The 27,663-nt window shown below is 42.7% G+C and overlaps 1 protein-coding gene and 1 pseudogene across 1 annotated transcript; one reads left to right on the forward strand and one right to left on the reverse strand.

The window, feature by feature from the left end:
• Positions 1 to 2,475: 2,475 nt before the first annotated feature.
• Positions 2,476 to 7,368, reverse strand: LOC135508649 (high choriolytic enzyme 2-like). Its single transcript, XM_064928889.1, has 8 exons — positions 7,359 to 7,368; positions 6,911 to 6,989; positions 6,679 to 6,724; positions 6,322 to 6,474; positions 4,440 to 4,557; positions 3,309 to 3,487; positions 3,026 to 3,107; positions 2,476 to 2,692 (listed from the first exon to the last, which is right to left on the reverse strand). The coding sequence occupies exons 2-8, from the start codon at positions 6,974 to 6,976 to the stop codon at positions 2,566 to 2,568; spliced, it is 771 nt and encodes a 256-aa protein (XP_064784961.1). The 5' UTR covers positions 6,977 to 6,989; positions 7,359 to 7,368; the 3' UTR covers positions 2,476 to 2,565.
• Positions 7,369 to 9,067: 1,699 nt separating this feature from the next.
• On the forward strand, positions 9,068 to 27,454 carry LOC135508778 (nuclear pore complex protein Nup160-like; annotated as a pseudogene).
• The last annotated feature ends 209 nt before the right edge of the window (positions 27,455 to 27,663 follow it).

A 27,663-nucleotide genomic window follows, 5' to 3' on the forward strand; every position in this document is an offset into this window, starting at 1 on the left:
AAACTCATTCAGGAGTTGGCCCACAAATACTATTGTGTAGATCAATGATCCTGAATAAAGTTATGTGTAACACTAAGCTTATCAGATTTCAACTTTGACTCTATTTAGCATTTCAGAACCAACCTTTTTAATTAGAGTCTGTGTCTCTTTCTCAAGTAGACGGAAGAATGGAAGAATTGTGTTTATGAAACATGTCCATTGGGATCCAAGTCAAAATGCAGACAGCCGTCAAACTCTCATTTGTAATTACAGTAGCCCTATAACCTATACTTTCACAGAAAGTGATAACCTATATTTGGCTTAGGCAGGTAATGAAGATATACTGATCCTTCTAGTCAGCTCTTCATCACAACCACACACTTACTGGTTTGTCTCTCTAGACATCCGCCTTCCACAATTTAAAAACGCTCTGACCTCGGGTCTGGTTATCCAGACTACTTACTGGTGGTGGTGTGTGCTTGAAGTGCAAACAACTCTGTGCTTACATTAAGTAATACAGATAGTAGGTTCTCTGCCTTACAAACATTTAAACAGTTTGAGCATTTAAAATCAGGGATGGTGATGTGTTCTGTTGAATATATGTTATTTATTTAACCTTTATTTAACTAGGCAAGTCAGTTATGAACAAATTCTTATTTTACAATGACGGCCTACCCCGGCAAAACCCTCCCCCAACCCGGTCTACGCTGGACCAATTGTGTGCCGCCCTATGGGACTCCCGATCAAGGCTGGTTGTGATACAGCCCGGGATCAAACCAGGGTCTGTAGTGACACCTCTAGCACTGAGATGCAGTGCCTTAGACACCTGTCACTCTGGAGCCTGGGAATAGTGTCTAAAATGTTCATGCATTAAAACATCATCTGGATTCAAATTCATTCTAATGTTTGAGATGGGGAGTCTGATGACACAGTAGTATACTCATCCATGGGATCAATAGTGGACGGCCGGGGTAGGGAATGGGAATGGGGGCGTGCTCGGTCCACTTTTTCCTGTAGTCCACAATCAAGACAAAGGAGATGATTGTGGACTACAGGAAAAAGAGGACCGAGCACGCCCCCATTCTCATCGATGGGGCTGAGGTGGAGCAGGTTGAGAGCTTCAAGTTCCTTGGTGTCCACATCACCAAACAAACTTACATGGTCCAAGTACACCAAGACAGTCGTAAAGAGGGCACAACAAAACCTATTCCCCCTCAGGAGACTGAAAAGATTTGGCATGGGTCCTCAGATCCTCAAGAGGTTCTACAGCTGCACTATTGGGAGAATAGTCTATGACTAGGGTGGCTGGAGTCTTTGACAATTTTTAGGGCCTTCCTCTGACACCGCCTTGTATAGAGGTCCTGGATGGCAGGAAGCTTGGCCCCAGTCATGTACTGGGCCGTTCGCACTACCCTCTGTAGTGCGAGCTGTTACCATACCAGGCAGTGATGCAACCAGAGGGTAGTGCGAACGGCCCAGTACATCACTGGGGCCAAGCTTCCTGCCATCCAGGACCTCTATACCAGGCGGTGTCAGAGGAAGGCCCTAAAAATTGTCAAAGACTCCAGCCACCCTAGTCATAGACTGTTCTCTCTGCTACTGCATGGCAAGCAGTACTGGAGGGCCAAGTCTAGGTCCAAGAGGCTTCTAAACAGCTTCTACCCCCAAGCTATAAGACTCCTGAACACCTAATCAAATAGCTACCCAGACTATTTGCATTGCCCCCCTCTCTCTTCTACACCACTGCTACTCTCTGTTGTTATCATCTATGCATAGTCACTTTAATAACTCTACCTACATGTACATATTACCTCAACTATCCGGTACCACCGCACATTGACTCTGTACCGGTACCCCCCCTGTATATAGTCTCGCTATTGTTATTGTTTACTTGTTACTTTTATTTCTTACTCTTATCCGTATTTTTTTTTAACTATGGGGCTCGTAAGCATTTTACTGTAAGGTCTACACCTGTTGTATTCGATGCATTTGACGAATACAATTTGATTTGATTTGAATAGACAGTTACTGCCAAAGCTCTGTGGTATTGTGTTGCCCCCTTTTGGTCAGCATTGGGTGTGACTGCAGTTGGGACCTCTGCAGGGCTAGTGATAGAGCAGGGCTAGTGATAGAGCAGGGCTAGTGATAGAGCAGGGCTAGTGATAGAGCAGGGCTAGTGATAGAGCAGGGCTAGTGTCCAACAATTTGATTGGTGCAAACAGCTATATCTACCAGTCCTCTGGGTTCAAATACTATTTAAAATGTTTCAAATGCTTTGAGTGTTTTCTCTAGCCTCCCAACTGTCCCAGGTGGGCGGGGTTTACAGTTTGGAGACTATTTCCTTGCTTCCATTGGGCCACGCCTGCTCAATCAAGCCCAGGTAAAGTAGGCTATTTAATATGATTAAAATTAAAAATAATATTTCAACCCAGGACTTTAATCCACGCCGTAGAAAAATATATTAAGACTTTAAAATGATGAAACAAAAATACCGTATATCTTTGCCGGTTTATTGAACTTTACTCTGATATCAACACTGAGTCATTGACGCAACCTTGTGAGAGGACAGAAACACAAGGTGTCTGTTTAACAGTTGTACAGCCTGTTGAGACGGGTGATGTCGCTCTGGCTCATCTGGGAGGCGTTGCCAATCTCCACGTTCTGGTTGGGGATGGGAACCATGGTGGGCTGGTTGTTCTTGGAGAAGGCGTACCTGCAATCACATCACACCATCATGAACACTTGGGATGAGTGGGGGTAGGCTTACCATATTATTATAGTTTTGGGCATGGTTTTACGCTTATCTAGACAGGTTAGAAGTAGAATCGGTCAGATAGATGAAAGGGACACAGTAGGAAGGGCGGAACCAAGAATCGGATTGAACATAAAGTTAAATTCCTCATTAATAACATGTGCGAGGAGCTGGGTATCTTACTGTTAAACCACAGGCTCTGTACAGAATTAGAATTCTATGAGGCTGGTTAGACAATTATTCAACTGTCTAAACATCTACTGGTGTGAAAGTGGTAAAACAATAGTGACTAACCTGTGGTACTGCATGACGGAGTTGTAGTCATAGGCCGTTCCCTGGTTCAGGGTGGCGATCTTGTTGAAGTTGTGCTCCATGCCTGGAAGAGAGAGAATATGTTAGATTTATCATGCCTTAATAAATGAATGCAACGGTTGGTGACCGATGCAACAGTGTGTGTGTTTGCCCGCATCTGTAATGTACATGTTTGTGTGTGCGTGTGGACATTCAAAGAATATAATAGACTGTATGTGTATGTACATGGTAATATGGGGACATGGGAATGTGAAAGGGATCCTACCGGACTGGACATTCTGGAGGAGAACGCGGATGTGATTGTCACGGTCGCTGCGGGTCTGTTCGTGGTTGAAGCCCAGGGCATGGAGGAGCTCGTGCTGGGTGGTGCCGTGGTACACACAGCCGGATCGGCTCAGAGACACAACCTGGGCATTGCCAGAACGACCAACATAGGACCAGCACCTGCCATGAATGGGTTGGACAGAGTTGTAACAGTGCAATTAGTTTTAATTGTCTCTGTCAGACCCACACAAATGTACTTATACACACACACTGTTACCAAAAGTGTGTCATGCCTTATAATGCAGTTTCATGTCTCACACTGAACTGTCCTAACCAATGATGTATATAAACCCTGACACTGGGTGCTGTATTGAAGGCCCCCGCAGCAATCTTGATACTCCTCCTCTATTGTAATTTCTTGGGGGAAGCAAAAGAAACGCATTTATTAAAGATGCAATATGCAGAAATGGTTCCTCCATTTCCTGGTTGCTAAAATTCTAATAGTTCGGCTTATTTCAGAGTGTAGAGAATCATTGTACCATCTAAACTGCTGTGACATATCTTTTGTTTGAAGCTGGTGTACAAAACTGAAAGGGAAAGCATAGAAATAGCGCATGTAGAATAGGTCTACTGCTTCTTAGGTTTGCTTTCAACAAGAATGACAGATCTATAACTCAAATCTCTATGTGAATTTGGTCAGATTTCCCCAAAAGAAGACACATTTATTATTGTACAGATGGCATAATTTTAAATTATATTGTGTGAGCTAAACATACAAATATATAAAAACATTTCCCTTGAAGTAGAGAGTACTAATGTTACTGTCTCCACTACAAAAAATACTTAAATACATGTAATTTTGTTGAAATACTGAAATACTGTAGAATTATATCATTCCCATTGAGGACTGCTCCAACTGGGGAGTGCCAATATGGCCGACCAGTGGCTTCAAAGCTTCTCACTGGCCAATACGTAGCATCTGCAGTCCAGGGTTCATATATATATATATATATATATATATATAATATATATATATAATTGGTCCTAACTCAGCCTGGTTCTGCACGTCATAAAGATCCTCATGTAGAATAGTAGGACCTATGAATTATATGTAATTCCATAGTGCACGTACCCGTTCTGGGACTGGATGTGCAAGTAGTCTCTTTGGTTGGTGCGCTTGATGAAGTTGATGCAGGAGAAGCCTGCAAAGGACTGCAGACCACGCTCAATGACTTCCAGCTCCCTGGTGGCTGGCAGGACACAGATGGGACAAGAAAAACTACTGTTAAAAAATGACTACTCTATCATGAAACTTGCTACACAATACAGTTAATGGCCAGTAACACGGTTGGGGAATAATAGATTACATGTAATCTGTTACATGTAAGGGATTACAAAAACCGGTATCTGTAATCCGTTACATTGCCAGCAAAAATAGTAGTCAGATTACAGATATTTTTGAAAAACTAGATGATTACTTCGAGGATTACTTTAAATTCAGAACGGATGTTTGCGAAAAAAAATCATTGACACTTCTCTGTTTTCTCAATGACATTCAAATCAGAGTTGAAAAAAGGCACAAGTTTAAATTTGTCCCATCTGAGCAAGTCAGACCACAAATCAGAGACCACTATGATGACACAAAATCTGTTCGATGGATCGTGTGAAAAGAGCAGGAATTGGCTTTGTAGGATAAAGTCCAAGCTATGTCTTCCAACGGTGCGACTGCTGTCGGCATCCAAAGATGATTTCATTTGAATAAACGTTTAGAGGTCAGGATGACAGCAGTGGTGTAGTCTACGGCGATACGGATATCACGTATTATTGATGTCTACATAGGGCATTGATGTTAATCACACTGCTGCTTTCTCATTTAGCTATTTGTGCCTTGCGGTTGGTTGTTGTGTATGGCTGTTCACAATTCTAAATATGTATTTAAACCCAATAATGGTTGAATTCAAAACATTTACGGTGCCTATCAATCATTGTTTTTGAAACCAGTGAAAAATGCGCTCTTGCAACAGCTGCATAGTGCAGATCACAGCCTATGGAATAAAGTGGGGCTTTAAGTGCTCAATATAATTCATGTTGATCAAAAACTTCATAGGCCTAATGGACACATGCTCAAACTCGCACACTTTTGATAGACTTAAAGGGGTAATCTGTAGTTGCTACATCCATTCTTTGAACAAATAAATTATATAAATCCATTCATTCTTGAAAGATATAACTTATAAATGTTGTATGAGTTTAGTTCAACTGTCACACTCCATGAGATCCCAAAATATAATCTTGTTTTTCTCCGATGTTTGTAAATATTCTAAAAGTAAAGAAACACTGTAGTCTTTTAACATGGTTAAAACAATAATGTTTATATCATGGAGGGTCAGTCCGTAGTAGAAAGTGATGGGTTAGAAGAAGCCTACATAACCAACCCAAAAACGAAAATGTAACTTCCATATGTGGCCACCTATGTAAACTTTAACATAGATTTAGCCTGCAATAGACGTTGTTCAATTGGTAACATACTTTTTTGTCTTCTTCTAATGCCTCTTAAGGGGAAAGTAATCTAAAAGTAACCGAATGTAATCAGATTACGTTACTGAGATTGGGTAATCCAAAAGTTACATTACTGATTAGAATTTTGGACAGGTAATTAGTAACTAACAGATTACATTTAGACCTACCTAACCTAACCTACCCAACCCTGGCCAGTAATGATTAGTTGTTACTTATATGGCCTACTTATATAGCTTTATACAGTAGTTTGGGACTCATGTACAGATGTAGGACATTAATATGTAGTGTAAAAGGGCTTCTGAAGTTTATAATTTACACTTTAAAATGTAAGACTTGATTTGAGCCTTTTTTGTTTGATCAAACCCTACAAAACAAATCCATTATTTACAATCCACATTTGCTGTTGCTGCAGGATTATTTTCCTGCTCTAGCAAACTAGCTCAAATTAATATCCAACATCATTAAATAAGATATCATCATGACATGGTACTTACAGTACTGGTTGGCGATGACGTAGGGCACATAGACTCTGCCGTCGCTGGACTTGGGCCACATGCAGCCGCGAGATGTGCAGGGGTCAGCGTTCCTCTCAGCCTCGTTGACGTAGGCGATGTCATCCACAATCAAGGGCTCGTTACGGGTATGCACTGGAGGGACGGGGACAGGACAGGACGTCAAAGTGTGACACCTAGGATCAATTTCCCTGATTCTGATTAAGCCTAGTCCTGGACTGAAAAGCAATGCGATAATGTATTGGTTTTTTTGTTCTTTATTTCATATTTCATATCACTCATAATGTAATCTGAAAGTGTTGGCGAGTATTGTATATCACAATTTAAAAACTGTCTTACCAACATTCCTGTTGGCCTTCTCCAGCAGCTCAGAGACAGAGAGCTCCTATGGCACCATGCAGCAAAGACAGAGAGAAATAATGTCTTTGCAAATCAGCAAATATCTTACTATGAATAGTTAGGTTGTTTCACAAAATATGCATATGTCCACACTTACATGGACGACACACACACATGCATGGATGCAGACACACAACACATACAGTAGAGAGTTTAGTAGAGTTTTACTCACCTCCTCGGCCCAGGCGGCCACTACAAGCAGGGCCAGAAGGCCCAGAGTGTACTTCAATGCAGACATGTCAACAAACAACCTGCCAGGGTTAGACACTGTCAATAAATCTGAATACCACCACAGAAAGTAATTGACTTACTGTAACTTTCCTGTCGTACAGGTGTAGGATCTTCATTTGATCACATTGTTGTTGCAGAAAATGCAAATATGTAGTATATTCAAGGCTTGTAATGCTTCTAAAGTTTGTAATTTACACTTAAAAATGTCAGACTTGATTTGCTCTAACATAAAATGCATCAATGCCTACATAAATGTCCATTAATTATAATCACCTTTCCTTTTGCCTCAGGATTATATTCCTGCTGAGAAACTGGTCAAATTAAGATCCTACACATGTAGCTTGCATGACATAGCTAGAGAATGCAAAGCACATGAACAACACTCTTACCTTTCGGGAAATGAAGTGAGGTTGGTTTACTGGTCCAGACACTGCACCTTATATAGTGGAATCTACCGGAACATTATCAATTTTTGGACGAGTTTGGCAATGACATTGAAAACACCCCTTTCTGCTGATAAGATGCAGATATGTTGTCTCGATGACATATGGCTAATTCTCAGACTTATCAGAAAAAGCTGGAAAGCCTTTCCTAACTTCTCTATTCCTTGAAAATGCTATTTAATATTTTGCAAATACCCATGGCCTGAGTTCTGTCAGTAAGATAATCACAAAACCAATAATAATCATGAAACCCCTGTGGATTACTTGTTGGCTATTGCAAGCAAAGTATTGAGGACATCTATTTCTGTAAATAGCCTAAAAGAAAGGCTTTGGCTATAATTTCTCTGGTTATTCAGCAAGTTTCCTCTATCAGCATCCTGCCCAGTATCATTGTGAATAGGCTTAGAAGTTCTGATATAGGTGGCAGTACTCATTTTGGGTGCCGGTACTGTTTATATTTAGGTGCAGGAGCTCCACAATATTTTTGAGCTAATATTCTATTAGAGGCACAGGAGCTGAATCAGTAGAAATGTGAGGTGCCGGTCCTCAGCTCCGGTGAGCTCCTGCCCAAGCCAAACACTGCTCCTGAACTTATTTAGGCTTGTCATAACAAAGGGATGGAATACTTATTGACTCCCAATACATTTCAGCTTTTCATTTTTTTATTAATTTATAAAAATGTCTAAAATCATAACTCCACTTTGGTTATTGTATGTCGGCTAGTGACAAAAAAAAATCTAAATGTATTACATGTTCATTTCAGGCTGTAACACAACAAAATGTGCAAAAAGTCAAGGGGTGTGAACACTTTCTGAAGGCACTGTAAGTAAGTAAGCCTTGTCCAAGCCAGAACTGCACACAGTTTTACTGTACTGCTTAATAAAATGATTGATATGAGGTCAAATGAATGTACATTTAGGTTCATCGACCAGCAAAGAGTCAGCAAAGAGTTGAGCCTAATCTTTTCCATTTGAAACTTTGACATTGTATAGACTTAGTATACTGTATGTATGATATGATATGAGTCATTAGCCAAACTGTTTGCCCTTTACTGTGACAGCAACACTATGGAAGTCGGTTAATCTGCGACTTCAAGTTGTCTTGAATGTTGGCTCATGCTGTATATTTCATATACATAATATTACTTAATAAAAAAAATAATCTCTGATCAAAAGAATAATATGGCTCAATGGTGGGTGGGAGGTGTGACCCTTTCTGTCCAATGAGGACATTTCTGTACAATATTAACTATTAGGGGAACCAATTAGACCCTTCTGACACATCCAGAAAATACTTGGATGTTGGTGCAAATGTCAGTGTGAAGCAAAAGGCTCAGAATTACACAACAATAACTTTTCTATTCTATAGAATTGGGACATTTGAGTGTCCTTAATCACTATTATTTGTGAAATGTTTTTTTAATCATAATACTAACTACACCTAGTATTATTTTTCTTATTTTACTGTAGCTAAATTAATTGGTCTTGTGTTTTATAAGAGCCAGAGAGGTTCTCTCTGGAGAAGCCAGCTAATACAGTTTTAAAATGAGGAAGAGAAACTGTGTATAGAATATGGTCATGAGTGACCCACCATGCATGCTAACTATTGACATCATGTAGCTGTCATGTGGCCAACAAGCTATATTGCTAGTTAGTATGATAACTGTATCCTTTGCAGGTGCATTTGTTACCTCCGAGCGCCAACCTAAACCAAAGTTAGCCAACCGTACTGTACGCCACTTTAGCCAAAATCATTCTCAAGTATCGGTATCCTGGTGCAGGAGTTGTTTGTTAGCAGCTTTCCACAGTCGGGTTTTCCTCGTTTATTGACAGCTGTCTTTTAGTTATCGGGCAAAGAGAGGGTTGTGATGGTGCAAACCTAACAAGTGGTCAACCACCGGTCAGACCTAAACAGTTTGAGACTGTCATGTGTGGTTTCTCGACAGGTCTGAATGCTCTTCCTGGCAGTGTGATATACCCAGACAGCACAGGAGGCTTTCACTATGAGGGAAGTGGAAAACTCCTGTCCATCACTAGCAACAGATTCATACACTGGTGAGTTTTTTTAACCTTTATTTAACTAGGCAAGTCAGTTAAGAACAAATTCTTATTTTCACTGACAGCCTAGGAACAGTCTTAACTGCCTTGTTCAGGGGCAGAACGACAGATTAGGCTTTCCACTATATGTGGAGCATTACTGTGGTGACTTGCTTCCATACAGCCGCGAGGATTAGTGAGGTCGGGCACTGATGTTGGGCGATTCGGCCTGGCTCGCAGTCGGTGTAACCAATACATCCCAAAGGTGTTCGATGGGGTTGAGGTCAGGGCTCTGCAGGCCAGGCAAGTTCTTCCACACCGATCTAGACAATCCATTTCTGTATGGACCTCACTTTGTGCACAGGGAAGGGCATTCCCCAAACTGTTGCTACAAAGTTGGAAGCACAGAATCGTCTACAACAGTGGTTCCCAAACTTTTTATAGTCCCGTACCCCTTCAAACAATCAACCTTCAGCTGCACCAGGGTCAGACAAAAAAGACTAATTTGAGAGTGTAAGCCTGCCACACACACTATACGATACATTTATTAAACATAAGAATGAGTGAGTTTTTGTCACAACCTGGCTCGTGGGAAGTGACAGAGCTCCTATAGGACCAGGGCACAAATAATATAATCAATCATTTTGCTCTTTATTTAACCATCTTACATATAAAATCTTATTTGTTAATTGTGAATAACTCACCACTGGTTAATGAGAAGGGTGTGCTTGAAAGGATGCACATTACTCTGCAATGTTGGGTTGTACTGGAGAGAGTCTGTTTTAAATAATTTTATACAGTCTGTGCCTGTATTTAGTTTTCATGCTTGTGAGGGCCGAGAATCCACTCTCACATAGGTACATGGTTGCAAGGGCATCAGTGTCTTAACAGCGCGATTTGCCAAGGCAGGATACTCTGAGCATAGCCCAATCCAGAAATCTGGCAGTGGCTTCTGATTAAATTCAATTTTCACAGAACCACTTGTTGCAATTTCGATGAGGCTCACTTGTTCAGATATCGGTAAGTGGACTGGAGGCAGGGCAGGAAAGGGATGACAAATCCAGTTGTTTGTGTCATCTGTTTCGGGTACCTGCGTAATTGTGCACCCAACTCACTCAGGTGCTTCGCTATATCACATATGACATTGTCAACTCAAGTTAATTTGCACACAAAAAAAATCATACAATGGAGACTAGAGGTCGACCGATTCTGATTTTTCAACACCGATAACAATTATTGGAGGACCAAAAAAGTCCGATACTGATTAATGGGACTATAATTATATATATATATATATATATATATATATACACACACACACAGTGGGGAGAACAAGTATTTGATACACTGCCGATTTTGCAGGTTTTCCTACTGACAAAGCATGTAGAGGTCTTTAATGTTTATCATAGGTACACTTCAACTGTGAGAGACGGAATCTAAAACAAATATCCAGAAAATCACATTGTATGATTTTTAAGTAATTCATTTGCATTTATTGCATGACATAAGTATTTGATCACCTACCAACCAGTAAGAATTCCGTCTCTCAGAGACCTGTTAGTTTGTCTTTAAGAAGCCCTCCTGTTCCCTACTCATTACCTGTATTAACTGCACCTGTTTGAACTTGTTTCGTGTATAAAAGACACCTGTCCACACACTCAATCAAACAGACGCCAACCTCTCCACAGTGGCCAAGACCAGAGAGCTGTGTAAGGACATCAGGGTTAAAATGTAGACCTGCACAAGGCTGGGATGGCCTACAGGACAATAGGCAAGCAGCTTGGTGAGAAGGCAACAACTGTTGGTGTAATTATTAGTTTGGGAATAATAATCCTTGAGTGTAGGAAGCATTCCAAGTAAATTCCATTCAAAAATCAGGTTGTAGGTTTCAATTTGGAGTGAATGTTATGTTTAGGGTAGCATCCTGTCCCTCCAGATTTTTTTGAAAGCATGCTGAACAATTTGCTCATGATCTCTGTCTGTCTAAAGTAAACTTTAAGCTCGTCTCTCAATTTAAAAAAAAATGTCAATACTTTGCCCCTTGATAACCAGTGCACTTCTGTATGTTGTGAAAGCGTTACATGGTCGATGCCCATATCTTTGCATAGTGCAGAAAACACTTGAGTTCAGGGGCCTTGCTTTAACAAAGTTAAAGACCCTGTCAGGCATTCCCTTGGCAGCAAGAGCCTCTCTGTGGATGCTGCAGTGTACCCAAGTGATGTCAGGATCAACTGCTTGCACGCGTGTTTCCACTCCACCTAGACTAGTCTTGAGGGACCACTGCTTCGAAGTAAACTGCTTAGCGATTTCGACGGTATCAAACGTAACATCACTAGGTACTATTAGGTTCTAATGCTGAGTAAAACACTCAACAGACATTATGAAAGCTTAACCAAGTTTATTCTTCCCAGAGGATCAATACAGCTGCATTAGACAAAACATGTTTCCACCAACACAAGTGTACATACTCCAATATAGGCCCTCCTCCTCAATCCTTACATCAAATATGGTTTGACAGGAAGAGGGTAATATCCATAATTTCTCCCTTAAGGGGATCTGACCTGACCTCAACCCCCTCATTTGCTTAATCCACAGATGTACACCCGTATCCCCTATAGCAATCCTGTGACTTCCTCCCATCCACCCAGCACATTCCAAAGCCATCTGGCTTTGACTTGCTGTCTCATCTACGTCTTCTCTCCAGGTCCACCTCCGGGGACACAGTGCAGCTGGTGGAGCAGTCTCTGGACACCAACCTACTGAACAGTGTTGTTAAACTCAAGATCACACACTGCCCTCTGCTGCCCGGAGGTGTACACATCCAGGAGACCCTGAACAATGTCACCATCCTCATCGTCACCAACCAGACTGTGCACCGGTTGGTGCTGCCACACCCCATACTGCAGTGTAAGTCTCTCTTTAGGGTGCTTCTAAACCAAAATGCATGAATCGTATGTCCGACGGAGTGGAGTGGGGAGAAATTGTGTGAAACATTCTGTTTTTAATTGGTTGACGTAATCAATGTTCTTACTTTTCTGGCAGACAGAGCAACAACCTTTTCCCAGCACACTGTGCTGTATACAAATATAGTTTTTTTCTCTCTTACCTCTCTCCTACAGGAGCAGGTGACAGAGCTCCAGATGCAGTCCATATTTGCAGACGTGGGGAAAATGAGTCTGCAGGACCCGGCCCACAGCGGAGTCATCCCCAGCCCTGTGGGCCAGACAGTAGGCCCCACTGCCTCAGCAGCCTGGCTCAGCCACCAAGGAGAGGCCCATTACGCCCTTGCATCACCTGCAGGGGGTATCCTGGTCATCACACTGCCCCCACACGACACACAGGCCAGCTTGACCATTCTGGAGCTGAAGACGAGCTCTGTGATGCAGAGACTGGCTGGCTGGATGCCAACTGACGTGGTCCGTGTAATCGCCCCATTGTGTAAACCGACCCTGTTTTTTTTGTTTGTGTGTATGTGTAACCCTCCGTGTGTGTCCTGTCCAGAGGTGAGCAGGGCCCTGGGGACCTGGCCCTGAGTCTGGCAGTTAGGGAACTGGAGGACGACACCTTCATCTTGGCTCTGTGTCAGGACCATAAACTGTGTGGTCCTATAGGGTCAGTCCCATCGAGAGATTGTTCTATTGAATTCTGTGGTCAGAAGCATGACATTTTGGGGTCCTGAGTGGCGTAGCGGTCTAAGGCAATTAATCTCAGTGCTAGAGGCATCACTAAAGACCCTGGTTCGATTCCAAGCTGTATTACAACCGGCCATGATAGGGAGTCCCGTAGGGTTGTCCGGTGTTAAGCTTTGGCCGGGGTAGGCCGTCATTGTAAATAGGAATTTGCCTTAATTGACTTGCCAAGTTAAATAAAATAAACATCCTGTTAAAGCTGAGATCTGTGAATCAGTGCCACTGGTCTCCCCAAGAAACGTAGAACAAAATAAATGGTAGTACATACATACTCTGCCGTTCTATCCCATGTGCAATGATTGCTGAGGGAATAAGTGTTATTTTTTGTTAAAGCGACGTCTCTGTTGTAATATCGCAAATGGACAGAGCAGTTTCACCCCAATGGATTGCAACTTTATATCCTTTTTCATTTGGATCTAAAAGTAGGCCTAATTGATTAAAATATGAGGAAAATTAACCTGGATATCAACAAAATAAGTAATTTTAAAAATCTAACAAGCTGTTTCCTCCCTCACCCTACAGGACCAGGCATGTCTGGAGGCTGACATATTGAAATGCATGCCAGCATGCCGGGGGGTGAAGCGTTCCCCAGGACGGGGCCATCGGCTGCGGCTAGCCTTCTCCTCCATGGGGCTGTGTCTGGCCATCTACCTGGCCGTACCTTCCAGGGGACAGTTCACTGTGCTGCAGCCGGTGGCCACAGACAACAACTGCTACAGCCTGGACCACATCTCCTCACTGTTCGCCACACAGGTAACTGAAGGAGAGGTGTGGAGGGTGTGTGAGAGAGTGGGGTAGGGGTTGTCTTTGCGGAAGAATGTTTGTCGGTTTGGAATGGGTCTGGAATTTTGATATTGTGTGGAAAGTATCATCAGTAAAATAATGTTTTGTCAGCCTGACTCCTCTCCTGTGTGGCCTGGTGTGATTAGGAGACACTGGTGGACTTTGCTCTCACTTCTACGGACATCTGGGGCCTGTGGCTGGACGATACCAAACAAACCGTGGTGAAATACATAAACTTTGAACAGTGAGTATGACATGTTTTGATTATCCTTTGGATAGTGTAACTTGTAACTTGTATGCCTATATATCAAGAGATGATCTCTGTAACATTGTGAATTTCGTTTTCTGGGGGAAATGAATATAATTTGGAGTGCTGTCCATTTCCTACTCTGTTTACCTCCATTGTGACATCACAGTTCCACGGCAGGTCAGTGGAACCAGGTGTTTGTGCAGCCTGGCCCTGAGGAAGAGGTCCACATCGGAGCAGACCAGGACCCCAGGGTAAGACAACACAACATTCATCACTGATATCAAATTGGATTTGAATTAATTAATCTGAATTTAATTTATTAAATTAACTGATTAATCAGAACCTGATTTGATGACATCACCCTCTATCCAAACATCATTGCAATTTATCAGTATCCTCTTATTCCATATTGTCACTTGTGCCTACCCACATCAGAAAAAAATATAATTTGTCCTATCTATTGTGTTATGACAGGAGACCTACCTGGACATGCTCTTCTCCCCCCTGAGATTCACTGCCTCTGCTATAGTCAAAGCCCTTCAGATTTACAGGAGAGGCACAGAGCGAATCACTGATCTCCCATGGGAGACCCTCAAGAAAGAGGTGACGGTCGCTGTGGAGAAGGAGGTAAGCTAGACAAGTCTCCCTGCTTTCTGCCTATTCTCTCTCCATCTTACTCATACACCGTCTCCTTCTTGACTTTTTTCTCAGCTTGTTTCTGCTGCGTTTCCTACATGTATGACTCTCTCCCCCTCTAGCTGCAAAGCAGTGTAACAGTTTGAGTTCAGCCAGGAGGAGTACAGGTGGAGTTCTGGGCCAAGTTCTATGCCTGCTGTCTACAGTACCAGGAGGGTCTGGCCACACCACTGGGCCTGCTGCTCAACCCACATGTGTGCTGAAGGTACAGATTGGAAGAGAGACCACATTACACTACATTCTTGCATATGTTTAGTTGATTTGGGACCATGTGACCCAAAAGGGGACAAAGGAAACCTGGTCATTTAAAACACTTTTTTTCATGTTTCATATTAAAATAATGTTGTTGGATTGCAGTGAATACGTGACTGTTTGATCCTGGGCTTTGTCATTCCTGGTGCCCTGCTTTGCTGTGGAGCACCTGTACCTGTATTTTGATGAGTACCTGTTCTCAGAGGAAAAGACACCTGTGGCTGAGGGTAAAGACCTGTCATTCATCTGTGTCTGAGAATGTATAGTAGCCATTTTAGATCCAGAGAGCTCTTTACCTACTGGGTTTTTGTCAAGTGTAGCCATTCACACTTTAAGTGGTTCAATGTGAATTTGTTTCTCCTTGTTAAAAAGGTAGACATTGTTTGCCATTTTGGCACTGCAGGACTCCCTAACTCATCCCAGTTTCTCCTCACTACTTTTATAGCCTCGCTACTGTATGTAGCCTCGCTATGGTTTTTCACTGTCTTTACTATTGTTTTTATTTCTTTACGCCACCTATTCACCAAATACCTTTTTTGCACTATTTTTCACTACTTTTATAGCCTTGCTACTGTATATAGCCTGTCTTCTTACTGTTTTATTTCTTTTACTTACCTATTGGTTAGAGTCTAAGTAAGCATTTCACTGTAAGGTCTACACCTGTTGTATTCGGCACACGTGACGTACATTTTCGATTTATTTGAAATGGGATGACTTGGACCGCACAGTGAAGAGAGGACAGCCAACAAGTGCACAGCATATGTGAGAACTCCTTCAAGACTGTTGGAAAAGCATTACAGGTGAAGCTGGTTGAGAGAATGCTAAGTGTGCGAAACTGTCAAGGGTGTCTTCTTTGAAGAATCTAAAATTATATTTTAACACTTTGCTTACATCATGATTCCATATGTTATGTCTTCACTATTCTACAATGTAGAACATGGTAAAAATAAATAAAACCTCTTGAATGAGTAGGTGTGTCCAAACTTATGACTGGTACTGTATATCAACACAGATTTGCCCAGATAATTCTATATGGTGTCATTTATTGATCGGTAAGTTTAGTTTTTATTATTATTTGAGTAGGAACTTAAACTGAAAGTTTGAGCTCAGTCTGTGTGAAAATGGACTGGTTTAAACTGATGTGTGCCCCCCAGCAGGCCAGTCCATGTCATGGCGGATCAGTCTGTCCCAGCTGTATGGTAGCAGTGTGGCGGGAGCTGTGGTGTGTCAGGTTGTCTGTCAGATGGCCATGACCAGAGCCCTGTTCTGTAGGGACCTGCTCATACTACCTCTGTCTAGGAGACAATGTAAGTAGTAGTACACACACACTGAGACAGAAATACAAACGCATCACACTCGGGCTGACCCCAACAAAAACAAATCTTGGTTGACTGAGAACTGTTCTTTCGACCAATCGAAATTGTACAACTTATTTTTGTAGACACAGCCTGTGTGTTTTAATCAAAGCAACTATATGCACTGAGCTTGTCTAATTCTAAGCGCACTGTTTGAAATAATTAAGACACATTAATGACCAGACAGACCGCAATTGCAGACTTGCTATGCTGTGTTAAGAATTAGTGAGTGACCGTGTGACTAGCACCCATTGTCTCTCTCCTCCATGTTGCAGCGAACACTACAAAACTTCAAGTGTTTATCACGCTGTCCATGTTGCTGAAGCTGCAACATAATTACAGCCATTTCTGACTGAATTTGTTACCGAAATCCCTCATTTGTTTAGGAAAAGCATTCCATATTCCCTCAACCTTTGCTCTCTTTACTTGACACATGTATACATTGCATGTACGGGACCAATGGGGCCTGACCTATAGCATAGCATAGCATATCATAATCCCATTAATAAATTGGTTATAACAAACTCGGAACACATGTGACAGCAAAATGAATACAAAGGACGTGATGAACCAACTCGCAACGGGAATCTTTACTGGTTGTTCAGGGGGTAAAGGGAAAGTCGGATGTGTGGAATAAATGACTAGTTGTGGAAAATACTGGGTAAAGAAAAAGGTAAGGAGCAAGCACTGCATGCATATTATGTGCCAAACAGGTGCTGTTGGATTACAATATAATTTTTACAATATAAACCTTTATTTAACTAGGCAAGTCGGTTAAGAACAAATTCTTATTTACAATGACAGCCAAACCCGGACGACGCTGGGCTAATTGTGCGCCGCCCTATGGGACTCCCAATCACGGCCGGATGTGATAGACTGTAGTGCCTTAGACTGCTGCGTCCGTGTTAACTATTAAACTGTACTAGAATACTTAAGGCCGCTAAAATATTAAGTATTGGTATCGGGTTTTTTTTGGCAAGGAAATATCGGACATCGGTATTGGCTGAAAATGTCATATCGGTGCATCACTAATTGAAATACATGCCTAAGTTACAGTATTAAGAATAAACAGGATGCGCTCTTTGGCCTACAGCTCGATGGTTGTCATACAAGGCTGCTATACTAAGCCTATTGGTCATCATTATAATAAGCAATGTCATCATTACAATAATATCAAGAAAAAGGAGGGTTATTATAAATATTTGGAAGTGTAAACAACACTAAATTGTAAGTAATACCAGAGGCTGTTCTAATGGGGAAAAGTGTAAAGCCTTTACAGCATGGCAAAGATTTTAAAACAGCCACATTTGTGAAATTGTTTGACCGACATGTAGTGGCTGAGGCTTGGTGCTCACAGAATCAGTAGGCTATTAAACAAACACAAAACAGAAGCAGGATCTGTCTTATTTCTGTTTATGTATGATTTATAAAGCCAGGTGTATTTAAGTGAAGCTGTTCATTATAGACCTAATTAAGTTGGCTTTTTCTCTTCTGCTAACTCCAACTGCTGCCTCTGCTGCATTGTTCTCAACACCAATATGCTGGTTAACTTTGCTATTATGCACACAGCAACATGGTCTAGGAAAAGGCGCCAATTCAACAGCGCATTGATGTTTCAGAACCGTGGATAGCGACCACTATCCAACGCAGGAGAAAGTGCATTTGTTATAAAATATTTGTATTAGTGTTGCACCATTGGTCTTAGGTAATATAACCATATACAATTTCAATAGCGCATGTCTTAGTGATTGACTGCCATCCTCACGGCCTCCACAATGGATTAGTCCACATAGTGCGCCTGTCTATCAGACGGGTGTCTTGTACACCGTGAAATATTTTTTTTGTTACTGCTCGACTGAAGGAATCTTGGTCGACCAACAAACAATTGACCAGTCGACTAAATATGGCCTGCCCTACATCACACACACGTCAGTCTGCTCTTTTTGACTTAACTGTGTGTTCTCCAGGTGTTCCCGGGTGGAGGGTCTCAGCTGCTCCAGCTACAACAGGACCTGATCCCCCGCTCCTCTCAGCTTCTCTCCTCAAACACATCACCCAGAGCCTGACCACCACCGTGCCTCTTGACATCATGTACGCACACAAACGCACATATTCCATCGCAACACACAGTATTGAATTCAGTGAATTCTGCCTGGTTGACATTGTGTTCTACCTCCAGAGATGCCAACCTACAGCACCTGTCAGTCCTGGAGCTGTCTGATTCTCCAGCTATGGCTAGCAAGAGATCAGGTCTGGTGCTGTGTAGCCTCCGTCTCTCCTAAGCAATTACTTGTTTTCCTGTTTTAATCAGGAATTCCTGCTTTTCTGACATTGCCCTCTATTCATACATCATTGCAATATGCCTAGATAACCCAAACCAATATCATACTTTTGTCTGAATTTTCCTGATCACATCCCTGTATCCAACTCCGTTTTCTTTTCCCCTTAGTCTGGAGCCCCCAGACGGTGGTGGAGCTGTTCTACCAGAGCGTAGCGCGGAAGGCCATCATTACCCAAATCTACTCCAGCCCTGCTCCACTGGCCCCACATGGTCTCCAGTATCGTATGGTCACCCTGCTGGCTCGGCAACTGTATCCTACCACACACACAGGACAGTGCTTGGCTAAGCAAAAGTTGATGTTTCCCTAGGAAAGGTTATCTACACATCTACGCATATTTTTAAGGTGGGCGAGTCCCAAAATGGATATTTAGGCAATGTTATTTCTGTCCTCATACACGGCTAGGCTAGTCGAGAGTTAATATGCTTTACGCAAGGTTATTACACACCACATGCTATGCTATTAAAGTGAGGCGAAGCTACATTTGATGTGCTTTAGGCAAAGATTTTACTTTAGCCTTAGATGGTTGCAATGAGGTGCACTGTAAATAATGTCAAGGTTGGCCCTTAACACTATCTTTATAGCTGGCCCAACAACCTTAGCTTCCAGTTCCCTGAGTGTCTGATGGGCAACTGCCAGTACGCACAACTACAGGTGAGACGCTTCCCACGGACTCAACTCTCTCACACACTATTTGTGTTGCATCATGTTTTGTTACCTTGACTGCATAACCAATGTCCTAACTGGGACAATAAATATGTATTTATTGATTGAAGCAGATTTAATTAAAAAGCCAACTGATGCATTTTTAAATATATTTTCTTAAGCTCTCCTTTTCTCTCCCTTCAGGAGTATGTGCGTCTCATTGGGCCGTGGTGTCAGGTTAACGTGGGCTCCTGCCGCTTCATGCTGGGCCAATGTTACCTGGCCAACGGAGAGGGATAGAAGGTGTGTGTTTTTAAAGTGGAACTGACAGTGTTTTTAACTTTTCACATATGGAACAAACAGACAATCATATCAGTCAAAAACTTTAAAGAACCTTTTTTTATTTGCCTCAACATTCCATAGGTGGGCCTAGGAGGGCATAGACCCATCCACTTGGGAGCCAGGCCCTGCCAATCAGGAGTTTGTCCCCACGAAAAGGCTTTATTACAGACAGAAATAGCACTGTTTTATCAGCTGTCCGGTTGGCTGGTCTTAGACGATCCCGCAGGTAAAGAATCCAGATGTGGAGGTTCTGGGCTGGCTTGATTACACGTGGTCTGCAGTTGAGGCCGGTTCAACGTACTGCAAAATGTTCTAAAACTACATTGGATGCGGCTTATGGTAGAGAAATTAATATTAAATTGTCAGGCAAAATTTCTGGTGGAGAACTTGAGAAATCTGTGGCATTGTTGTGACAACTGTACATTCTAGTGGCCTTTTATTGCCCCCAGCACAAGGTGCACCTGTGTAATGAAGATTCTGTTTAATCAGCTTCTTGATATGCCACACCTGTCAGGTGGATGGATTGTCTTGGCAAAAGGAGAAATGCTCACTAACATTGATGTTAACACTTATGCACAAAATGTAAAAATAAAAAATTTGTGTGTATGGAACATTTCTGAGATTTTATTTCGGGTCATGAAACATGGGACCAACACTACATGTTCAGTGTATATAATTCACCAGTACATTTCTTGGTAGTTTAAAAATGATTGCCAACAGGTAAATCACAGCTGGCCTGGTACAATGTTTTGCTGCCTTCATTCAGGGATGCAGTGTTTCAATGTCTCATTTTGTACAAAAACAGATGAATGTAACAAAGGCTGGAAATAACAATACAATCAAACTAACAAGGGTGATGATCACAAGTCGGTCATAATGTGGCTAATGGGCAACAAGCTAAAAACACGGAGCCTAATGTTAGCTAGCTGCTAGGAAGATGTCATGTCATTGGAGGAGTGGGTCGAATGACTTTCGTTTTCCGGTGGCTATACACAGCTAGAGATGCAGGTGTCATTTGGTTAGCTAGCAAGAATTTGAACGACTTATCCAGTTAGCATATCTCTTGCGTTCGCAAATTCACTCTGGCTATCTACTCCAATTTCAGAGCACTCATCTGAGTATGCCAGAGTTCAGAATAACTGATGAATTTACGAACATCAACACCTGCTGAATGTGGCTGGTGTCAGTAAACGTAGGCAAAGTAAGTTAGTCATGAACGCTCTGGATAACCTGTAAACAGCCTAACCAGCTCTGTTAGGTTGAGTAAAATGGTCAGAGTAAGGCGTTCTCTCATTTGTATATGGAGCTAGCTTGCAAGCCAGCCAAACTATTGCTATCAGGTTGTAAATCACATCTGTCCTGGTACAATGTTTGCTGCCTACATTCGGGATGCACCGTTTGTTTCAAAGGCTCAATATTTTGGATTAAAAAAAGGACGAATGTAACAAAGGCTGGGAATGACAATACAATCAGTTAGCTTTGGGTGCTTGGTTGGGACAAGCATGCGTTGTTAGCAGGTAAGCTGCAGAAGAACGAAAAGGCTACAATTCCCTATAATTTTCAGTGCAATTTTGACAGCCAACTAGTTGAAGTTTTGGTTTATCTAATGTTCCTTTGTTAGATGTTAGCTCATCTTTCTCTGGCTAGCATTAGTTGTTGGTCTTTATGTTGTCCATAACTGAGGGAGAGAGCTTACCTTTTCATAAGGACTGTAAATAGGACTGTAAAGTAGGACTGTAAAGTTCCCAAATGTAAGAGGACTCCCAAGTGGTATTGACATATTTGCAGAAATCCATGCAGGTGTATTTTGAGGCTTTTGGCGACTGCGTTCTAATGATCAAAAGTCGTACTGTTGTAATTGCCTGTAAACACACTGTCCAGTTCACTGTGAATGATGGCAGGCCTGTGGCAAATAAAGGCCTACTGTAGCTCCGATTGGCTATGGCGCACCGGTCTGCGTAGACGCTGGTCCTGGATGAGGGATGTTATATTTACTGCAGTTAAGTGTCCAAACGCATGGCTGCTTTCCCACTCTATACTGCTATTGAACTTTTACAAATGCCTTAGATATGGTCATTTTCAAGTTTACGTATACTAAGTGCTCACTTGTCAGAAAATGTTTTAAAAAGTGTCATGCTTCCTGGGGGTTCACATTAACATGTTAATCAGATATCATGTTGCTCAAATGCAGTCAGTTTCACTTTAAGGGTTGCGGTTGCATTTCAACGTGTCATTATGACCATGGGAAGAGTTGTTGCGATAGTACAGAAGGTGTAGTGGCTGAAAGTTGTTGCTTCACAGGTGTGACAGAGCAGCACCAGTAGCTGTTTTCTGACCCCCATTTGTGGCATGTTGTGTCCAGACACTGCAGTGTTTCCAGGAGGCGGAGGTGGAGAGGGAGGAGTTTCTTCTGAGATTGACAGGAGCCGAGGAGGAAGCTGCGGCTGCACTGAGACTACAGTACTAAAACAAGGTTACTATGGGAACCCGTTCTTTAAATAATATATTATTGGATTATTTATTAAATGTAGTCGGGTGCTCGTGCCCTACGAACCCTTTCAATCTGGATGTGTGTGTGTGTGGAATGAGTTTTTTTGTAGTGTTTTTACTTATTCTCAAGTGTGTGTTAGGTGCTGCGATTGCTGGAGGATGTTGGTCTGCCAGTGCTGGTCATCCATCTAGCCACTCTGGCCATCACGGAGGCCGTCAATGACCCCAGGAGTCGGGCTGCCCTGTGGACTCACATCTTCAAGCATCACCTGGACCTGGGACACAACAGCCAAGCCTACGAAGCCCTCACACAGAACCCTGACTCCAGCAGCCAGTTAGACTGTTTGCGTCAGCTTGTTGTGGTTTTGTGTGAGCGTTTAACTTCAGGACCTGGTCCAGTTCTCCTACGTCAACCTGCACGATGAGGTAGACACACATACAGTAGTGGCCAAAAGTTGAATGACACATTCATTTTCAAAGTCTTCTGCCTCAGTTTGTATGATAGTAATTTGCATATACTCCAGAATGTTATGAAGAGTGATGAGATGAATTGCAATTAATTACAAAGTCCCTCTTTGCCATGCAAATGAACTGAATCCCCAAAACATTTTCACTGCCTTTCAGCCCTGCCACAAAAGGACCAGCTGACATCATGTCAGTGATTCTCTCGTAAACACAGGTGAGTGTTGACGACGAGGCTGAAGATCACTCTGTCATGCTGATTGAGTTCGAATAACAGACTGGAAGATTCAAAAGGAGGGTGGTGCTTGGAATCATTGTTCTTCAGGGCACCCAAGAAAGTCCAGCAAGCTCCAGGACCATCTCCTAAAGTTGATTCAGCTGCGGGATCAGGGTACCACCAGTACAGAGCTTGCACAGGAATCGCAGCAGGCAGGTGTGAGGCGAAGACTTTTGGAGAATGGCCTGGTGTCAAGAAGGGCAGCAAAGAAGCCACTTCTCTCCAGGAAAAACAACAGGGACAGACTGATACTCTGCAACAGGTACAGGGATTGGACTGGGGTAAAGTCATTTTCTCTGAATCCCCTTTCCGATTGTTTGAGGCATCTGGAAAAAAAAGCTTGTCTGGAGAAGACAGGGTGACCGCTATCATCAGTCCTGTGTCATGCCAAAAGTAAAACATCCTGAGACCATTCGTGTGTGGGGTTGTTTCTCAGCCAAGGAAGTGGGCTCACTTACAATTTTGCCTAAGAACACAGCCATGAATAAAGCATGGTATCAACACATCCTCCGAGAGCAACTTCTCCCAACCATCCAGGAACAGTTTGGTGACGAACAATGCCTTTTTCCAGCATGATGGAGCACCTTGCCATAAGGCAAAAGTGTTAACTAAGTGTCTCTGGGAACAAAACATCAATATTTTGGGTCCATGGCCAGGAAACCCCCCCCCCCCCCCAGACCTTAATCCCATTGAAAACTTGTGGTCAATCCTCAAGAGGCGGGTGGACAAGCTACAAGCATTGATTATACAAGAATGGGCTGCCATCAGTCAGGATAATTGACAGCATGCCAGGGCGGATTGCAGAGGTCTTGAAAAAGAAGGGTCAACACTGCAAATATTGACTCTGCATCAACTTCATGTAATTGTCAATAAATGCCTTTGACACTTATGAAATGCTTGTAATTATACTTCAGTTTTCCATAGTAACTTCTGACAAATATCTAAAGACACTGAAGCAGCAAACTTTGTGGAAATTAATATTTGCCATTAAAACTTTTGGCCACTACTGTACATTCTCTTTACATTTGGTTAGAGCGCATTATGGATTATATAAATTTATTAGATTAATCAGATCAAGTTTTGGACCTTGTTTCTTTTCTGGCTGCAGGTGGCCAGCATCAGAGTCCAGAGCAAGTGGATCTGATGTCCCACAACTACTACGAGCTGCTCTACGCCTTCCACATCAACAGACGCAACTACAGGGAAGGTGAGAGGAGCCTGGGACTCAGATATTAGCACTTTGTTTAGAAATGGGGCTGGCGGTATTTCTTTTTACTCACTCTCCATTGTGTGTTTTTATTTTGATGTGTTTGGCCCTATCGGTGTCCTCCAGTGGGTAGGGTGATGTTTGAGTACGGCATGCGTCTGGGCCGGGAGGTGAGGACTGGGTCTACAGAAACAGGTCAACTGTTGCCTGGCCTCCCTCAACTGTCTACGGCTTATCAGATCTGACTACGCCTGGATTGTCCAACCCACCTCTGGAGCGGTGTATGAGAGGCCCGCTGCATCACCAAAGAGGAACTACGATGGAGAGTTTACTACTGGTCCAGGTGAGATACGATAGGCATAGATAACTATGTGATGATTATAATTTACTGCTATAAATGTTCCTTTTTTGGTCATTACCATCTTTACACACCACTATGTTTGGGACATGGTAGGAAATGTGTATGATAACATGCTCTTTAAATTCACAGTATTGTAATTGTTTGTCCGTTAAGTTAATGTTAAGTATCTCTATATTTCTGTTATTACGGGGCTATCACTCTGTTATTAGTGTGCCAGTGTCTCGTAGTTGATGATCCTGGCCTGAGTGCAATGGCAACCGTGTATTGTGCTAATACGGTTGCGTAAACGTTGTTAAACTGGAACCTTGTCGTTGTGTCATTGAGTTAACATCCGTGTCCCTACAGTGAGTGGTCAGATAGACATCTTGGAGCTTAAGGACCTTCAGAAGTACGCCTTTGCTCGTAGCCGCCTCACCCTGGCTCAGCATCACCCACCCTCCGCTGCCATTGCAGGTACAAACAACACTGATAACATATTCCCAAAGGTGAATGGAAAGTGACTTGTTAGTAAGACATCGCCAATGATGTTTTGCCTTGATACCTCTTAATGTGATCATTTAGAGGGGGGAACATTGTTCCTGTAAGGAAACGAAACAACTAATCGAACACCAAAAAATGTAACGGTTGTGTGTGTGGTGTTGCAGGCAGCGCCTCTGCAGTGGAGATGGTGTCCCTACTGGTCCAATCAAGACTGTTTGACTGTGCCCTCTCTCTCTGCCAGACCTTCAAACTCTCCCTCACTTCAGTCTTTGAGGGACTTGCCTTCAAGTAACAGGCTCAATTAGGGCAGAGTCAACTGCATGGAGTGACTTGAATGTATATGCATATCTCTCGTTGACAATGTATGATTTATGCATGCAGTTAGTATTCAACCCGTAGTGTTCACACCAAAGTAATCAGTCTTGCCTTATCTGAACTAACATGTAGATACAGGGGTTTCCTTCCTGTGGGTTGATAGTGGTGTGGTGATGCTTGCAGTTTGTATTTTCAGGTGTATAAAGTTACAGTACGGTGGAGAGGAGAATCAGAATGAAGCCTGCAACTGGCTGGCTGCCAATCAGCTGTGTACCATCACAACCAAAGAGTCAAGGTTGGTTAAATGTATGTACTCTTATTGGTACAAATTGGCTAGGAAATACCACATTGTCCACCTTGTGGTGCAGTTGGGAATATTAAAAATGTAAACTTGAACAATAAAAATAAAGTGAAATCATGTAAAACATTTCAAATATGACTTTCCGCCAGTGCGACAGATGAGGCGTGGCGACTTCTGGCCACTTACCTGGAGAAGCATCCTACTCAGAATGCTCAGCACCATCGCTGTGTCATCAACAAGCTGCTGTCACATGGTGTACCGCTGCCTGACTGGCTGGTCAACGCCTACAAGGTGAGAGAGCGCAGTATTTGTGGATGTATTTATATTGCCCTAAATGCAAGACATATTTTCTGAGAAGGACCCCTAGATATGAATTAAATGGAAGAGTCCATAAATGTACCTTTTTGTAGTTGTATGATAAAACAAGCTTGTTTTGTTTAGGGGGTGGATGCTGCAGCGTTGTTACGGCTCTACCTAAACTACGACCTGCTGCAAGCAGCAGCTGAGCTGGTGTTGGAGTATATGTAGATGCCCTCCTGGGCAAGGGACACCAGTGCTTTGGCATCGAGGTACACTATACACTGTGTACAAAATATTAGGAACACCTGCTCTTTACATGAGACTGACCAGGTGAAAGCTTTGATGTCGGGGGCGGCAGGGTAGCCTAGTGGTTAGAGCTTGGTCTTGTAACCGGAAGGTTGCAAGTTCAAACCCCCGAGCTGACAAGGTACAAATCTGTCGTTCTGCCCCTGAACAGGCAGTTAACCCACTGTTCCTAGGCCGTCATTGAAAATAAGAATTTTCTTAACTGAGTTAAATAAAGATAAAATAAAAAATGTCACTTGTTAAATCCACTTCAATCAGTGTAGATGAAGGGGAGGCGACAGGTTAAAGGTTTGTTAAGCCTTCAGTCATGGAATATTTGTGTCCCATTCAGTGGGTGACTGGGCAGGACAAAAGAACGGTATGGTAGGTGTCAGGTGCACCTGTTTGTGTCAATTAAAACGCTGCTGGGTTTTTAACACTCAACAGTTTCCTGTGTATCAAGAATGCTCCACCATCCAAATGTCATCTACACAACTGTCGGAAGCATTGGCGTCAATATGGACCAGCATCCCTGTGGAACGCTTTCGACACCTTATAGAGTCCATGCCCCAACGAATTGAGGCTGTTGAGGGCAAAAGGGGATGCGACTCAATAATTAGGAAGGTGTTCCGAATGTTTTGTACACTCGGTGTACGTCACTTCCCATGTTTATGATGCATGGTTGTTTTGCCCATCTTAGTTGAACACACTTGATTCTTATCTCTAGAGAAGGGTCTAAAATGTCAATATAATGGATTGAAAAGTCAAATGTTTGTCCTTTAATTGTTTCTCTCTGGTAATGGTGTGTTGTACAGAGGCCCCTCTCAGCCACAGCGCCGTTGGTGTGTCTCCCATACACATCCATCGACCAGCTCCTCCAGTCGCTTAACGAGACCCAGACCAACACCAGAGTAAGTTGATTCGAAACTGTTTTTGAAATCGGTTTGACAACCTGTGCTGACTGATATCAAACCTGACATGACTGTCCTCAGTTTAAAAGTTAACATGCACCACCACACTCATTACTTGTCACCTCCATCTCAGATGTACAAGAAACTGCAGGACAAGCTGAATGACTACCACAAACTGGTGGACCAGATGACGAGGAGAAGGCTCCAGGCCCAGTAGAAGCACCGTCTATCAGTCAAAACACAGCACTGCTTGCATCTAGATTCTACTCTGCTACCAAAGTGTGCACTTGCACACTCGGTCATGGATTTCAAAGCATTGGATTGGTGTAAGAATTGGCTTGGGGATGTTTCCGCCATTGCTAATTCCATGACAGGGAAGATGGAGGTGCACACTTTAGGAGGTGGGTAGAGAATCAGGTACAGCCTGGCCCCATTGCCCCTCCAGGTGCTGTCACTATGGCCATGACTCTGTGGA

This window comes from Oncorhynchus masou, chromosome 22 (assembly GCF_036934945.1).
Source record: "Oncorhynchus masou masou isolate Uvic2021 chromosome 22, UVic_Omas_1.1, whole genome shotgun sequence".
NCBI lineage: Eukaryota > Metazoa > Chordata > Actinopteri > Salmoniformes > Salmonidae > Oncorhynchus > Oncorhynchus masou.

Excerpts from the sequence above, each read along its gene's own strand:
- LOC135508649 (XM_064928889.1), bottom strand. The coding sequence starts at position 6,976 with ATGTCTGCATTGAAGTACACTCTGGGCCTTCTGGCCCTGCTTGTAGTG. Across the intron at positions 3,108-3,308 it reads CCTCCAGAATGTCCAGTCCG|GCATGGAGCACAACTTCAAC; the intron begins GTAGGATCCCTT and ends TCTCTCTTCCAG. Across the intron at positions 2,693-3,025 it reads TCCGTCATGCAGTACCACAG|GTACGCCTTCTCCAAGAACA; the intron begins GTTAGTCACTAT and ends ATGTGATTGCAG.